At 37.5% G+C, this 18296-nt stretch overlaps 1 protein-coding gene across 1 annotated transcript in view; it reads right to left on the minus strand.

Annotated features, from left to right (window-relative positions):
• The window catches only part of FRK (fyn related Src family tyrosine kinase), a gene marked incomplete at its 3' end in the record, with an annotated part of 47813 nt that extends 42503 nt beyond the window's left edge, over positions 1–5310 (minus strand). The window contains exon 1 of the mRNA XM_079298920.1: positions 4218–5310. Within this exon, the coding sequence (XP_079155046.1) occupies positions 4218–4684 (467 nt within the window). The 5' untranslated portion in view covers positions 4685–5310. The remainder of the gene's footprint in view (positions 1–4217) is intronic.
• Positions 5311–18296: the final 12986 nt, after the last annotated feature.

Here is an 18296-nt window from a genome sequence, read left to right on the forward strand (position 1 = left end):
CTAGAAATTAATTCAAATTAGAAATGAAAAATTTGTCTGGCTCTTGGTTTTGACTGCTACCTGTGATGCAGAGAGAAGAAAAGCACCAATGCTCTTACAGTTGCTAATTTATCATTAGCATAGTTTGTGTCTGCTTTGGTCAGATATTATTTCAAATAATGTTTTCACGGTACCAGATTTATTTCCTTATGAAGAGAAAGTTCACTATGTGACTATGGTTTGCCAGATTAATGCTTCCACTCCCCAGCTGCCTTATCCCACCTATCCCAGGTGAGGCCAGGAGAACACACTCTCTCCAGAGATACTAAACACAATTCCTTCACAATCTCTCCACCTGACAGGTTGTTTTTGGTGCAAGAAGTCCTGCAGGTGCTAGAAGAGATTAGCAATGAGATGTTTTACTGGTAAATATAAAAATGAAGGGCCTTGTTTCCTCAGTCTGTCCAAAATAGATTTCATTGTAGCAGGTGTGCACTTCTTGGATGCATTTCATCTTCTGCAGCACATGTTTGGACTGAAATGTTGCAGCTGACAGAACTCAAGCCATGGATTTATCCTTTTTTCTCTTTTCACACAGATTGTTACCAATTTCATCCAAGTTATCCACCTACAAAGAGATCACTCAAGCCAAAGGAAGGAAGCAAAATTATCTTTTAACAAGAAGTCATGAACAAATAAGAAGTGTTTGACTTTGGATATAATTTAGTTCTACTATATAATATAAATATATTAGCAAAATATAATATTAAAAAATGCCCCCTTCAATTGTAGCATCCAAATTCTACCAATAACCTTTGGTCTGAGGAGAGCAACACAGTAAAGAAATTTCATCCTTTCTCAGTTCTGATAGCCAAGGATACATGATAATTGCCTTTGTTATGAATAGTGCTTATTTTTTTGTTTTCCCCAGATGAGACATTGCAAGTTCTTTCTGCCCTTTCCCCCATATATTGATCCACCTTATCAGCTCTACCTCATTCATATCACACAGTCAGAGACATCCAGGAAGAAAAATTATCGAAAGAAGTTTCTCACTTTCCTTGCTTTACTTTTTCTCTTTCTTACCAAGGAAAAGCAAAAAGAAAAAGTATGCCTTTCTCCTTGATAAAAATTCACAGACACTTCAGCAAGGAGACAAACTGGTCTGCTGCAGCACTTGCTGAGAACAAGCAATGACCCAGCATTATTCTATGCCAGAACTGAAGACACAGCTCCAGATGGACTATGTGATCTCTAATTGTCTCCATAATAAAGACCACGCCAATAAGTTGATAAAAGAGGACCAGATATATTTGCTTGTTAATGCTCTTGAAGGTCACAGGCAAAACTGAAATGATAAGCAAAAAGAAATTTGACTACTCTACAAGCAGCTCTCAAGCATCTATTGGCTAAACTTATAGAGTGGCCCTGTCATCTCATTTTAGAGCCTTCCATGTCCTTCTATTCCTTCGTTTCAGTGACTCCATGGAGTAGCCATGCATGCATATGAATGCAATTTTTTAAATAGTTTCTACACAAACATGCTGAAATCAGATGCTAAAGAATGTGATCAGTCTGGTTTTCTTTCCAAGCTCCCTAAGAGTCACACCACAATTAAGTCTGTTTCTTGGAACAGAATAGCCAGCGTTTCTTTGCTTGTAAGATGAAGATGCAATTCAGAAACAAAATTCCTGTTGTCTCTGCAGATGTACAGAAGCTGGTTAGTGTATAAAATGTGCATTCAGTTAAGTCTAAGACTGTTGATCAACTGTGCCTGGAAAATACTGGAAGCATAAAAAAACCACACTGCAAATATATGGTGAATGTACATTTTGGCAGGTGAACATGAGATTGTGAGTTTTCCATTCTTTGTCAGTTCTGTGCTGGGACCATAAAGAACAGCCATACAGGATGCAAGGGTGCATTAGAAACTCCATGTATTCTATATCATGGCTATGAAAAATTGGCCAACACCAAAGAGAATTAAAACCAAAATACAGAGATAAACTGAGGTTAGGGTAGAAAGAATTATTTAATCTTTGAATTTTAATTAAAAAGACGCTAGAATAGCCATTTTTCTAATTGCAATCTTTAGGGAAAACAAAGGGTAGTTCTTTAAACCATCATTACTCTTGTTCTTACTGTTTCACTAGGGCAATAGAGGTATAAACTACACAGGGTGGGTGAAAGGGGATTCTTGGAGGAAATTGTAGCAAGGTATCTTCCAATGTGATACAAGGCAATAAAAATCGTCACCATGAAGATGAACAGCTCAACTGGAAATGCTCAACAAAGCAAAGACGTCTAGCCTTATTTTGGCCATGTTTGAGTTAGGATGACTCTTCAAATGTCCTGCAGAGGTCCTTTCTAACCTCAGTTAGTCTATTGTTATATTTGTATGGGGTGACAGCAGACAAGCTTATATATATATATATATATATACATATATATATATATATATATATATATATATATATATATATGAAGATCACTAAAGCCAAGTAATTTAGAAAGAAATGTCAGAAAAGACAACATGTTTAAGCCACATTAATCTTGCTGTGAAATAAAAAGCTCATTTTGGAGAAATTACTTCATCTGAGAACTGGAAAAAAACTCCATATTTTCCTCTCCAGTGTTCTAACAATCTATAGAGAAAAATGTTTTCTTGTAACTTAGTCTTTACTATAAAGGGAGAAATGTATATTAAACAAGTAAAAAAACCAATTAAATTGATTCAGTAACAAGTAAAAAATCAAAGGTTACACAACAATACACTTTGGCAAACTTCACTTTGTATTTGAAGTTCTAGATATAGAAAGATAAGGACATTAGGAGCTGAGATGTTGTATAACTGAGAAAAATTACTTTCAAAGTATTAACAGCATGAAGAAATCAGATGACTTCTAAAAAAACTAGCTCTTGAAAGAGAGCAAAGGCCAAGCTGAGCTAAATTAGAGCCTACCACCATTTATCTAGTGATTCAGAAAATGCCCTCCCTGCAGATTAATTTCTCCAGTTGGAAGAATTTTTTTTTAACATGACCATTGAAAATGTTGTCTGCAAGAATACAGAAATAGAAACAGCTGGTGACACTCTGGAAATTAAGGTCTTCAGGTTAGAGATTAATCTTAGAGTTGGCCTAAAATGCCTGTAGCAAAAATCCTACAACTGATAAAAGACTGGCATAATCATATCTGAGCCAATTTTGCCAGCCTGTGGCAGTAGAGTGGGCAGATCAGGTCAAAGATGATGTTTCAGGTCCAAATGAGATTTCACTGAAAGGCTACATCGCCATCCTTCTGAAGTCAACATTCATTCTGAGACTAATAATGAATGTCACTTATGGCATTTCTTCACACAGTGATGATTTTTGCCAAAACATACCTCTGGAACAACAGTCAGACCTATTTCAGTAAATACTGCCTTTGACTTCAACACACAGAAGTAACTCTACAGCCCAGGCTGATTCAGACCTTACTCATCATCACTAGGGAGCCAAGTAACTGATTCTGTGTGATTCCTGATCTATTTCAGAATATTTAATAAGATCTGGTATGCTTTGAAGGGGCAGAAGAAGATGGGATGGATAATTAAGCTCTGTGAAAGTTTAACAACTTCATCTGCACTCTGTTGTCATATCCACTTTTGCTCTTTGCAGTACTTGCTACAGTTAATTTTGCCCTGAGAGCTGAGATTGTCTCCAGAGAAGATGCACATAGTCTAGAAGAAACCATTAGGAACTTATCTGTTATGGACTCACCCATCATTTGGAAGATGAAAAGGTGTAAAGGTAGCTTGCTTTAACTGATTAACTCTGGTAACTTAGCAGATGGCTAAGCTGAACACCACTCAGGGCAGCAGTCTGCCCTATATTTCTACTCTCTGGGTATCATCTCATATACACTTACTCTTATACAAATAAAAATAATGAGCCATCACAGCAGTAACCAACTTGATGGTCCCAGATGATTTTTAAACAACTGATTAGTGTGTATCAGAGAAGGAAATTATTTAAAACAAAATAAAACCCCTCCACACTCTGCCTTTGGTAATTTATTTTCCTGTGACCACAGAGTCTTTTCCTTGCACACGCCAAATACTGCTGCCACCTCTAGGACCAGCTGGAGGCTGAGTGTGGCATGGTACTACCCACCAAGAGAAAAGGCTGTGGGCTCCTGTCCCAAAGCCATTTAACACAACAGAAAGGAGTCTCATTCCACATAAGGTGGGTTACTCACGGCTCAGCTTCGATGCTCTGGTCAGCAGCGATGTAGTTGGCAGGGACGTAGCCCGCGAGCTTGCGGCCAGGACAGACTGACCCCTCTGGCAGGAGCAGCTTGGCGTACCACCACCCCTCGTGGGATGCATTCAGCACTTCCAGCTTCTCCCCTGCTCGGAAGCTCAAGTCGTCCTCAGTGCGAGCCTCATAGTCGAACAGTGCCACAAAGCTGCAAATGTTTGCTAGATCCTGGCCAGGCAGTGGAGGTAAAGGTTTCTCTTTTATCTTACTCTCTAAGGCATTCTGTTCTACTAAATCCTTCTGTCCTGCTAAGTCCTTCTGTCCTTCTTGGAGGTCAGATTTTACCGCAGCAAGGTTGGCAAAGACCTGGCCTCCTTTGTCTTCCTGCTCATCATTTCTCCCAAAGAATAAGCAGGGAAGGTAATGCTCCAACCAGGGACAGTGCTTCCGGAAGAAATTTCCCATCCTGACTCTTTGTTGCTTCCTCTGCTTCTGCTTTTCCTTTGCTTTTCCTGGTTGAAAGACCCTTAGACCAATTTTTGCACCATCCACATCTTAACTTTTTGTGGATTTCTTCTTCCCCATCTCCTTTAGCACAAAATGAAACAACTCTTGGCACAGCTGGAAGCTCCTATCTGCGTCCCACGGAGAGCTCATTAGAGACGGCTCCTAGTTAGGGAGTGAAACCTGAGCATTCAAATGCCAGCACACTTATGGAGGGAATTTTTCACTTCCTCTTCACAACAGGAAAGCAACACAACAGCCGAGCTGGGCTGAGCTCTGAGAACAACAGCAAAGTGTGGAGACTCTTCTATTACAGCAAAACAATAAAGCCAGAACATGTAAATAAGGGAAGCTTTTCAATTCCTTCTGCTCGGAATGGGTGTTTTCTTATCTTAGACGTGGTCTGGTCATACGATCAGTGGTGAATGTCTGTCTTGGCAATGATTAACCAAACTGACCTGCCTGCCTCCTCAGCAGTCTGACGTGGACAGCTTGAATGAATATTTCTTTTTGTTTCCTGGTTTGTACTGGTTTCGATTCACAGTGGGAAGCCTTTTCTTGCCTGAGACTGGCAGACACCCTCACCGGGAGTGCACCTGTGTCTCCTGCCTTCACTCACACCCAGGCACATTCCCTGCCAAGAACCCGCCCCTCAGACCAACCCTATGACTTTTTTTATTTTTTTATTCAGCTGGGATGGGCACTTTTTACAAGGAAAACCAAATATCTATGGCTTACAGTGATAAAGCATTACATTTTAAGGCATTCCTTATTCTGAATGTTAAGGAAACCAAGGCACTAGCCAAAAGCATTTCTCTAGGTGGCTGGCTAATTAAATCAACCTTATATAAAAATAAAGGCTGTTTTCCAGTCAGCATGTAAGCAATGACACTGCATTGACCATTTCTAAAGTATCTCTAACCCAGCACACAGACCAAGCATGGGTGCCTGGATACTGCTGTGGCAAAGCAGGCTGAAGGGTTTGGTGCCATATCACAGTGGTGCAATCCAAGGTTTGTAACTACTGGAAATCTCCACTGCCTGGGGGACACGGAATGGTTGGAACAGGAGCAGGAAGCACAGAAGATACAGTGACAGCTTATCTGCACACAGTGGTGATATTTCAGTAAGAGACAAACTCTCACAGATCAGAGTATATTTATTGAGATTAACCAAAACTAACACAGAGACCTATAACTTCCTGGTGAATAAAAAACCTGAGTCACATATTTTTCTTTTTTTTCCTCCTCAGGAATTTGGTGCTGTTTTCCCAAATCTGTTGCACATTTCTCAGTTCCATTTGGAGTTGCTGACTTCTGTGATTTTACTTTACTACAATGAAAACAACTAAATAACAGAAACCAAAATCATTTGCTTTCATTGTGTCTCTCATTCACTGAATGAGGAGACCAGTGGCAGAGGCAGAAGGCTCCAATGAACTAGGGATAGTGGCATGGCTAAAAGATATCTCCACTGAAAGTGCTAATGTAAATATCAGGTGCATCTCCACTGAAGAGGAATGGGGAACTGCTTGCACACGGTTCTGCAATGTTGCAGAAGAAATTAAATAAAGAAGAAAGCACCATACACATCAAACCATCACTAAACTTCATCGTCTTTAGGGTCTATAAAAAAAGGTAAATTGATTTTGTAGATTATCATAATCTTATTTAGTTTCTGAAGCAGCACTGGAAATGATTTTTCAACAGCAATTATTAACCACATAATAGTAAGAACACAGATATCAAGATACCAAGAGATATTTACTTTTCCTTGGTGTGAATAACACTATCCAAAGGAAAGAAAAGCCTGTATTGATAAAGAAACTACCATAATTAGTCTTGCTTATAGAATCGTCTACATTTACTGAAAGTAGAGAATATTAGAAACTACTACTAAGTAATCTGGCAATGTTCAATTTGCCTATTTGATTGACTTTTCATGTAATGGTTTTTGGTTCTGGAAACTTGGACACTAATTTAGCAAAGCTTTGCAAACTCATTTACTGCCTAGAATAGTTTCATCATGACAACAAAGCCATTTGCATCATACAGAATCAAGCTGTACAAGGCACAACTGTTTTCAGGATCAAGTTCCACCTTTACACTCAGGAATCAAAATACAAACACATTAGAAATCACATGAGACCATCAGATTAGCATTTGTAACTGTAACTACAACAAGGCTTAAGCCTTCAAATAGTTGTGTATAAGGTATATGTGTACACCTTATCTCAAAGAGCTCCAGGCACTAAATTCATCTTCTCCCTCAATTTGTGTCCCTGTGTGGCTTTAGAACAGAAAGACCTTTTCTGGAAGTGGTCAATAACTCTAAATCAGAGTTTTTTCATCCTGATCTTCAGTTCTGTGTATTAACCAAGCAGAATTTAATAAATAGCACTAAATTAACTAATCAGACTTAAAAGACTTCTCAAAAAGAGAGAAGATTGGAGTTGCTGAGAACCACTGAGCAGATTTCCTATCCCAGGTGGGACAAGACAGTAAGTGAGCTGTGGTGGCCACACTGCAGCAACTTCTGCAAGGGTCTTTTTTCCCATCCTGGTGACTTTATAGAGAATCGACTGCATTTATGAAAATTAAGAAGTACTCCTAATGGTTTAGAGACTATATAATTTTATCACAGGCAAGAAAAGAAAATTAGCATGCAATAAAAATGTTCTTGCTGATTTTACAGAAAAAAATAAAATCTGATAAATCCCATAATCCTGATTTTCATATTCACAGTTTGGAACAAATGAGAATAATAATGTATATTCAGGAGCTTTTCAATATAAACTGTTTTCCAAGTCTTCTGCATTTGTATTACATATAATTTAATAGAATAATGTTTGCATTACTTATGCCTTGGCTTAACTTATTTCTTTGTCTTGAATCCCATTATATTTCCCTTTTTTTGCAAAAGAAGGCCAAACAGTTCTGCATTGCTCTTTAGCCTTCTGTATCTGTACTTAATTTGTTTTAGAGTCTGAATATCAGAGCAGAAATTGTTCAAAAAATAAGCTACTGGAGTGACTGTAAAAGAATTAAACAGAGATATTGATTAATTTTATTGGCAAAAGTGCTTTAAGAAGGATACAAGGGTCTCACCTCATTCTTGCAGCCAGCACTAGCTAGCAAAAAGATGAATTTATTATAACCAGAATGGCACATTTACATTATGAACACTGAGATATAGTATTCTGGTCCTATATTATAATAAAAAACTCCAATCACTAATATTGCAAGTAATTTCTTAAAATACGCAACACCTTGAAACAAAGATTGATAATTTAAAAGCTGTGTCTGACAGGACTATATAAACTAAGGCTTTAGAAAAGAGAGCAAATCTATTCAATCAAGCAGTACTTTCCCCCTTCAAACAAGGTAATTGCCCACTGCTTTTAACGTATATTTCCTTGTTATTTCCTTGTTCCATAAAGAACATGATGCTATAGATATCTGAAGTTACTTTTTATATTCTATATGTTGCCTATAAAGTCCAGTACAAGTAAGACTCTTGCCAGGAGCCTTACGCCTTGCACCTTATGCTTGCTTAAAGGATTAATTTGAAGTCCTCTGAATGCATTAAATCAAATTCTAATTAACTTAGAGCCAATATCCCTTATACATTATTCTACAAAACAATCATGTTTAAACATGGTGGTGAAACATATTTTTCTTATCTGACTGAATGGACAGAAGAATAATGTGTTAACAGTAGTGGCTTAGTACAAAACTAATCTGCAACACTGACATTAATTGATCTTAGAATCAGGTCCTGATTGCATGAATTAAGGCATCAGACTAAGTTGTATAAAATAAGTACAGATAAGATTTAAAACCACAATATTTCAAAAGGCTTGTTTTGATATAAGTTCTATTTATGTTCCATGCCTTCAGAAATTATTTTGTAAGAGTTTGCATTACAGATATTTCCTACAATGGTTGGTTTGTATGTGCTCTATGTGGAACTATTGGCATAAATACATAAAAATTTGGGAGTTTCAGAAAAATGAACCCTCCTTCAACACATAAATATGCTGGTTCATATTTCAGAGACAAGGAGTGAACATCACTGAGACTTAGTCTTCAGTACTGATGATACACAGTGTTTGAAACCATTCCCCTAGGTCATGCAGAGAAGAATTGCAGTCTGAACAGAGCTCTGCTGGGGGAAAAAGAATATTCCAAGGCAATATCCATCAACAGTTTTGTTATGAAATATGAGTCAATTGAAATTGGAAATTGAAAAAGAGAGTGTTTTTTCTTAATGAGACCACAACTGAAACAAACATTTTTGTTCATAATTGTGTTGAATTCCGTAAAAGGAAAACACTCCATGTAAGGAAATGAGAAAGTAAGAATTGTAATTAAATAATCTACAATGCCTGTAGCACCACTTTCAATACTATATAATCTTTTTCAAGCCAGAAGCTGTAATGCTGCATTTAATGCATGCTGGTTTAAATATTTTACATTTTTTCCTTGCTTAGAAAACTTCATAATGATTATGATAAAGCAAGTCAAACCATTCAGCAAAGTAAAATATTCAAATAAAGCGATCTTTAAAGAAGTTGGCAGAAAACAAAAAACATATTGCTTTGAATCTGTTCTTGGGAAATAATTAAAATTACTAACCATTTTAAAGTTGTCTATTTTTTAAAGGCAACAAACTGAAATAAAGCACAGTGATTTTTTTTTTTTTTTTACTACAGCCATCTTTTCAGCTATATTTCTTTCCATTTGCACATTAAAATGGAACACATTACTACAACTTTGTAGCTTTTCTTTATTCCTTTTAATCAACTTCCATTTTGTTTCTCTAATTTGCAAACTGCCTTTTTTTTCAGTGAAAATAAATTATGTGTGCAATTTTGTCCTTGACAAAATTGTTTACTCTTAACACTTACTCACTTTCTTGGTTTTGTCTCTTATCTTGAACCATAAATCCATGAAGATTGTTACAGATTTATATTTGATTCTGCATTTTCCAACTTGAAATATTTTTGCATTTGCAATGAGAAAACTCTAGCTATTTATTTCCATAAGGCTGATCCAGTAATCCATCTCTACCCTAGAAAACATTAAAAGTATACTTTCAAGTGCTGTGACTATGAGAGTTGGTTGTTTATTATCCGAATTCGGGCCTGAAACACACTACATCTGACAACAAATTAACAGAGAGAATAAGGTTCTGTCAAGGATTGACATAATAGAGACTTCCTCCATTTGTTCAAACAAACAGATCCCACTTTGCTCAAATTTAATGTGAGTTTTGCCATTATCTGCAATGGGAACAGACCTCAACCATTATTTTTCATTTCACTGTATGTTATTCTAAATTATATGCAGCTCACAGTGTTAAAAATTGTAACTTAATTTGCTTTCTATGAAGCAGCCTCTCAGAATAAAACGAAAGAGCTGTAGCTCTCTAAGACATGAAAAATACTTCTAATCATATTTATCTCTGTGTAGGAAAAAATATGGCAAGTGGATGACAAAGAATTATCAGCAAACATGAATTTGCCATTCTTTTAATAAAATGAATTCAAAACCTGACCCTGTTATGAATAGTTTTTTAATTTAGAATGTGTATATGTTTATGAAGATTTTATGATGGGTCAAGATCATTTCCCACATAACTCTATCAAAGTCTGCACGCTCTGATATATATGACTTGTGAACATGATTTACCATTTTTATCTTAAGTTGGAATTGAATCAAAAGAAGCAGAGAAGTCCAAAGAGAGATGGATGCAAAGGAGCAGTTTATCAAAGTACTGCACTCATTGTTTCACCTGAGAGTGAAAGAGCTTGGGGTTTTTTCCAAAAATAAAACCAGCAGTCTCACCTGACTTTCACTGTACCTCAAAAAGGTAACATCTCACAGAGAGCTGAAATTTACTATCAGAATATATTGATATCCCATATAAAGGAACATGTCTTATTAGTTAATTTAGATTACTGAAATATGACAAGCAAAACCAGTAGAAAAACTAGAGGTTAATTTTACAATAGAATAGAACAGAGCAGAACAAAACAGTTCAGCTGGAGGTGACCTGTAATGATCATCTGCCTGACCACTTCAGGACTGGCCAAAAGTTAAACCATGTTTTAAAGGACATTGCCCAAACACTTCTCAAACACTGACAGGCTTGGGGTACCAACTACTTCTCCAGGAAGACCATTCCAGTGTTTGACCACCCTCTCAGTAAAGAAATACTTTCAGTATGGACTTCTGACACAGAATTCTGTTGTTGTAGATTAAATAATTCACCTTCTTTCTCTGAAAATTTTTCCCCATATCCATATTCATTGGTATTGACTTTCACAGCTTTAAACCTTATCAGAATTGCCTCTCCCCCTGTCAAGAACATGAAGGTAGCTAAATGCAGACACATGCTTTTCCTAAAAACAGAAGAGTTGCTCTGACCTGCTTCACATACACAGAAACAAAGTACAGATATTTAAACAGTTGTATCAGCATGATGGGCTCTTCTTGATGGTTAGTATACATTCCTCTACATCACCACCTTCTTATCAAAATGCAGCATACTTTCTTTTTTATGCTTCCATCAGACCACTACTAGACACCCTCTAGAGGCAGAAGCAGAACAGTAAATATCAAATGTAATTTATATTGAAAATAAGCTCTTATATTTTAGATTTATAAGCATTAATATTAGCTTTTTGTTATTGCAGCCCAGGAAATATCACTGTCATTATAATCAGCAATGAACACATACAGAAGAAACATGTATTGAATAGAAGATCAAATTTAAAAAGAGGCTTTGTAGTTAGAGAAGAAAAAATTTGATCTCTCTACTCATCATAGTGATAGCATAAAATCTGATCTTGAAAATTCTAACATGGTAAGAATTGTAATTAATTAAGTAACTGGTATGTTAGTTTGAAAGCACAAATTTCTGTGTTATGTTACAGTGGGTTAAATTTTTCTGTATTCAGTCATAGCAAGACCAAAACTAGAGCAACGTGCCCAGTTTTTCTGTATTCCAGAAAATTTGTTAATGACCAAGTGATGAATGAATATCATCCAGACTGAAAATCAAAGATAAGCAGGCTTGAAACCCCTTGGCCTTCAAGGAAGGAACTTAATTAAACAAAAGGAGTCTGTGGGAAAACATAGTAGCAGCCTTCAAATAGATGGAAGTCTGGTGCATAATGATGAGTTTCTCACATCTGCCAGAAACAGGACACAACAAAAGAGAAGAAGATGCATTAGAGCACCAGAGACTTTATTTTGAAATGGAGGGAGAAAACTCTGTGTACTGCATATAAGGACTATTAAACACTGGAAGAAATTGCCTCAGTGGCTCTTTCAGAGGCATACTTTTAAAGAAGTAGACAATTGACTTTTAAGGAATGTTTGTAGTCAGATTGATTGTACCCCAGGGCAGAAGATGGCTGTTGTTAGGTCTTTCCTAGTGCTGTTATCTGCAAGTCTGCAGTGTTATAGTTGTGCCATTTCCCACTGGCTGTTCAATAGCTCTGTTCTTTTGTGCAGACTGTGGATTGGAATGCGTTAGATTTTTTTTATGCAATGATCAGCCAACGTCAAGCTTGAAATGCAAGCCTGTAACCTACTTGGACAACTCAGAAATCTTAAGAATGTCTGGTTTACTCATGAAGAAATTTAAGCTATAAGCAATTTATATTACCTGTCCATGAACACACCACAGATGAATGGGAAATGGGGACTGAAAACTGAGCAGTCCTCTGGATTTTATGCTTCACGTTGTAAACATAAAATAACAGTAGGCCCAAAAGAATGAGAAAAAACCCCAATATAGGAAAAATAAGGCAGTGTCCCTTAGATCATAGAAACTGCACTGTTTTCCCACTATTAAATACAAAAAGGTGTCTTTTGGAAGTCTGTAACTCTAGTGCAATTTCTTTTGACTAAATGCAACATTCATCTAATTCAAAAAGAAAAATCTTTCAAAATACCTTTAAACCACTATGCAGAGTTTTTAAATATATACTCACTAAGGCTCCAGCAATCAGTCTTGGCTATTAATCATTTTGACAAAAAAATTGATTTTCATTTCCTTCTTTCATGTTGTGTGGGAACAGTCTGAGCTAGATTACAAGATCTGAGAGAGATGATAAGGACAGTAAGAAGGCTTCTGAGAGACTCTGAGCACCTAGTGGATTACTGTCTGTTTAACCTTTTGATGAACTATTGGGTTTAGTTTTGGGAATTTTGTCTCTTTAGCATCCTGATTTTCATTTCTATGCTGGTGAGATACAATGTAGTGAATATAGCACTGAGGTGCCAGATGTAATCAAATGTTCTAATCCCAGCAAGACACTAGAAATTTTACATGTATAATTCCATGAGAAAGTTGATGTATCCATACTTTGTAGTGTATAAAAAGGCTCCTAAACATCTCAATAAACAGTAAAACTTCTGAAATCACTGGAATTTAATCGAATCTTAAATCCTGATTAATACTTCAGTATATTCACCAAGCTTCTCTACCTAGCAACAAGGCATCCTGTGTGCCACAGAGGGATGCTGTGAAGATTATATAGTATTTCGTTCAACTTTTAAAAGTCTGCTAAAGAAATAACAAGTGCTAGAGATTGTTTCACAAATAAAAGACATTATTGTCAGATTTGACTGTCTTGCAGAGACAAAGGTTATCCTTAAAATAAATTAATGTTGACAGACCTATGTCTCCCAAAGTATTACTCTGCATAGCTGTACTTCTGCATATCCTGAGCTTATTCCTGTGAAAATCCAACAATCCTGTTTGAATGCACAAAGAATCCCATTGAAGCATCATAGGGCTGTGAGTGTTCTTATATCTGTGCACTGAACAACTTCATGGGTTAAAAGCTCAACCAAGTGCAAACCTGAAGTTCACCTCTTAACAGTGTGCTAAAATAAAATATATTTTTTAAAAACCAAAACCCAGCACCTTTTTGTTCGACTAATGTTAATCCAAATGTATTTTCATTTGTTTTTAAAAACAGGTGAAAATCTAGAATGTCCTGACCTTATTTCTGCATAAGAAGATGTTCCTTGTCTGAATGAAAATCATCCATATTTTTTTCAAATTTTTATTTTCACATACCACTGTTGCATACTCTTCTGTAAAAATACGAGTGTGTCTACCTTTTTTTTTTTTTTTTTGACTAAAAAGTTTTACAGCCCTAGCCAAAATAGACAAGCGGCTACAGCTGCATAGTTGGGACAAAGCCAAGGTACACAGTCTTAGGACAATACACACGGAGTTCAGGGAAAGTGAAATAGGCTGAGGAGCAGAGGATTCCCAGCTAACTCAGAGGGATGCTGCAATGTATTGTACTGCTGCCCCCTTAAGGACAAAGAAAGAGAGGAGCTGCAGTACTTGTCCTGCTCCGAGGCCTGCAACTTCTGTGTGACAGCTGGGATTTTGACATGGTTCTCATGCCATGTACATATGCACATGTCGTGTACATCAATGTACACTCAGTTTTGTCCCTTTTGCTCTCCAGGGCATGTTTGTGCACACCTGTACTCTAAAGCTGGCTGGTGCTAGGAGCCTGTTCTGCATGGAAAGCAGGCAGGGTGAGGCATGATGGAAACCAAAATGCTCCTTTTCCATATTTCTAAAAGGCTTTGATATATCAGATCTCCCACTCCACATGTTTCCTGCAGGTTGCTAAACATTAGGGTGATGAGAATGTGCAGAAGCCACTGCCCTGTCCTGCTGGCTCCGTAGGTGTCTGCACCAGGGGTTGAGGGCTGGAGAGGGAATGTTCCTCCAGCAGCCTTGCAGCCCTAGCCTGAGGAAGGCTGGTCTTCAGATGTGCCACACCACAAGCAATTCTATATCCTACAGAGTGAATAGTTAGAAATTTCCCCTACTACATAGGATTTGTGATTTTACCCAGTTTGCCAATTACCACCCATTCACAACATAAAATAAATTATTATGAGCCATAGATTAACCATAAGGAAACCTGAAATAAGTTCAGGTACAACCTGATAGCCCAGTTCAACTTCAGTTATGTGGACATCTCTGGGTCTCGTGGTGCCATCAGACCTGAAGAACAGAGCTGAAAGAGGGCTGTTAACACATTAAGGTACTCCAGTTTTTGCAGAGGATTTTCATTAAAGGCAGCTCCTTTCTGAGAAAGGCCCTAAAATGCGATGTCAGCATATTTAAAGAATTCATCTGAAAGGAAGAAACTGTGAGAAAAAATACTTTTAAGACAAAAGAAAAAGAAATAGAATGTGGTGCATATGTGCTGATAGCAGACTTCTAAGGCTTTCCTATTACCAGACTACTACTGCAAATACTGAATGTAAAGTATAATTCTCTCATTTATCTTCTCTTTTCCCAAAACTGAAAACCAATTATCTTCATCAGTATTTCCTCTATTTCTTGTTGTCAAACTTCTGATTTAATCTTCAGCTCCATATACCTGAAATTTAACTTTTTGAATCCCTCCATGGATGAATATTGTTCTCTACACAAAACAGTTTGAGATAAGTATGATTAGTATTTTTGTGTTGTAAATTCTATGATAGCTTGTCATTGCTATCAATATAATTGTGCAGCATTCATAAAATCTGGATGTTCAAGATTACATTTAGTTGACAGTGAATACAATGACCAGAGGGTTGGACTACATGATCTTCTAACCCAAACCATCCTATGATTCTATCTATTAATACCCAATTTTCAATATCTGTTCAGATGTTTCAATACTTCAGTGTGTTAAGTTGCTTTTCCAGTGAGTTTTTTGCATAAAATGCTTTACTGGCATAGCAAGAAAATTATACCTTTTAAATGCCGTAACCTATACACTATTTTGGAAGCCACCTGAATCCTCTTCAGTGAAAAAAAACCCAAAAAAGTAACTGTAATGAGATAGCTGTACTGATATAGTCTGCAAGGCAGACAAACTTTATATGAGAATAACATGAAACACTAACTGTGGGTGATCTTTTGGACCTTCTGAAGTCAATCAAAATTGTGGCCATCAGCTTAAGTTGGACAGGAATTTGTTTTGTATTTTCTGAAGTGAGCAGCTTTAGCAAGGTAAATTGTCTTGCTGCCCCATCTAGATAGTTATTATTCCCATTTTGTGTGAGGTCCTGGATGTACCTTTTTTGTATGCTCAAGTTTCACACATATTAATTTCTATGTATTTAGGCATAGATGTATTTCTTGAATATATGTCTAAAACAGATACACATGTATGTATCATTATTTATACATAAATTATGGAGTGTATACATATACAATGTATGGTGTGAGTATACAATATATGATATTCATATATATATATACACACATATACATACACAGCAGCATTAGAAAGTATATTAATGTCTGTGAGAGATTCAGAGAACCTTTAAAAGAAGCTACTGTACAATGGGCTTTGGTAAAATTACATAATCCATTCCTATCTTGCTCTGACACCTTAAATGTTCATCCTGTCCTACTACCAGCATTTTTTGAATTTTATTCCTAGTTTCTATATATTTTCCTGTCTATTTCCTAAATTGACACTGAACTTCTCTGTGCAATTTTTAAATGTGTCTGAGAGGTCATGCTATTAAATTTCTCTCATCTGCGTCTACCTGAACATAGCAAACTGAACTTTAATATATAAGTACATTGTATCTCTTAATATATAAGAAAATTGTATCTGTTTACTACTTGAGTGTATTTCAGAAGGGTTTTTCTCTGTAATATTAAAGTATAATTGAGTCATCCTCCAAAAATCAAATCATAATTTAATATAATCAAAATTTCTGCTGCACAGTTCTATGGTTATGAAGTCCAGCTTATCCACCTACAAAGCACAGTACTTAGTTGTGCACAGGTAGGCAACACTGGAAAAGATTACTTGTATTAAGTATTTTTTAACAACTGCTCTCAATTCAAATATGTTTTATACTATTCTATTTATAGCCATACAAGAAGTTTTAAAGAAAATGTATTTATTTACTAAATACTGAACTAGAATTTTTTTATTTTTTGTGAATCAAAAAGTTTGATGGTGTTATTGGTCTACTGAGAGAAAAGAATTGAAGCATAAGGAGGTACTTCAAACAAGGCTGTCAAGCCCAGCTGGTTTAGCATCTTGAGTCCTTAGCTATATTCAAGCTCAAAAACTGAGAACAAGACTACATTAATGCAACTTTCATCTGTTTGCTTTTCTCCAAATACAGCACTTCCTTTCAGACAGCACTTTATTTCTAATTGCACTGCAGCATTATTTATTCAGATACCTATCAAAAGCTAATTTGTTTATGTGCTCTGGACACAGACTGCACTGTTCTTAATTTTTTTTTCCTTTTTTTTTGATTACCAAAACTGTCAATAAATTAAAAGGTAGCAATGGAATTACCTATGGAATTTTGGCTTTTCCACGGCCTAATGCACAGGATAGTGTAGTTTACTGTATACAGTATACCCTGCAAGGTGTACATAGAATCATAAAATGATAACATAGAATCATAAATGGTTTGCCTTGGAAGTGACCTTTAAGATCATCCAGTTCCAACCCTCCTGCTTCAACTATTCATGGGATGGGGTATCCACAAGTTCTTTGGGCAACCTGTTTCAGTGCCTCACCAGCCACATAAGAAAGAATTTCTTCCTTGTATTGATCCAAATCTACCCTCAGCTTAAAGCCCTTGTCCTATCATTACACATCTTTGTAGAAAACCTCCATCCAGATTTCCTGTAAGCTCCTTTAGGTACTGGGAGGTCTCTCTGAAGCCTTTTCTTCTCCAGGCTTTGTAAGAGAGGCACTCCAGCCCTCTCATTATCTTCATGACCCTCCTCAGGAGTATGTCCAGCAGGTTGCACCACTTTCTCACTTTGGGGGCCCCAGAGATGGGCATAACAGGAGTGGACTAGATGGGCAGAATCCCATTCCTTGCCCTGCTGCCCACATTTCTCTTGATGCATCCCAGGACACAGTTGCCTTTCTGGGCTGGAAGTGAACATTGCTGGGTCATGTTGAATTTCTCCTCCACCAATACCCCCCAGATCCTTCTGTTCAGAGCTGCTCTCTGTTCATTCTCTGCTCAGCCTGCATTTGTGCTTGGGATTGCCCTGACTCAGGTGCAGGACCTTGCTCTTGACCTTGTTGAACGCCACGAGGTTCGCAGAGTGCCACCTCTCAAGCCTGGATGGCATCCCTTCCTTCCAGCGAGTCGACTGTCCCACACAGCTTGGTGTCATCGTAAACGTGCTGAGGATGTGTAATGAAATACTAACTAGTGTTTTCCTACTTACATGAGCTAATTCTCCCCGGTAGGGCCCTTGCGATGTGTCACCGGCTGCCCTGTCACTAACCAAGGCTGACTCCTGTGCCCCCCCTGCTGCCTGCCCACCAGGTCCTCCCAGCAAACACCCGCCGGTGACTCTCGTTCTCGGTCTGCCAGACGAGCGGGAAGCCCCCGTTCCCACGCCTGCTCCCAAGCGCACAGAGCCGCGGCGGGAAGCGTGTTTTTCGAATCCGAGCGCTTCGGCACGCCTCCGGCCATCACCCTGCCGTGCCCGCCCTCCCGCCCGGGCTCGCCGCGGGGCTGTGCCGCAG

This window comes from Erithacus rubecula, assembly GCF_903797595.1.
Source record: "Erithacus rubecula genome assembly, chromosome: 2".
NCBI lineage: Eukaryota > Metazoa > Chordata > Aves > Passeriformes > Muscicapidae > Erithacus > Erithacus rubecula.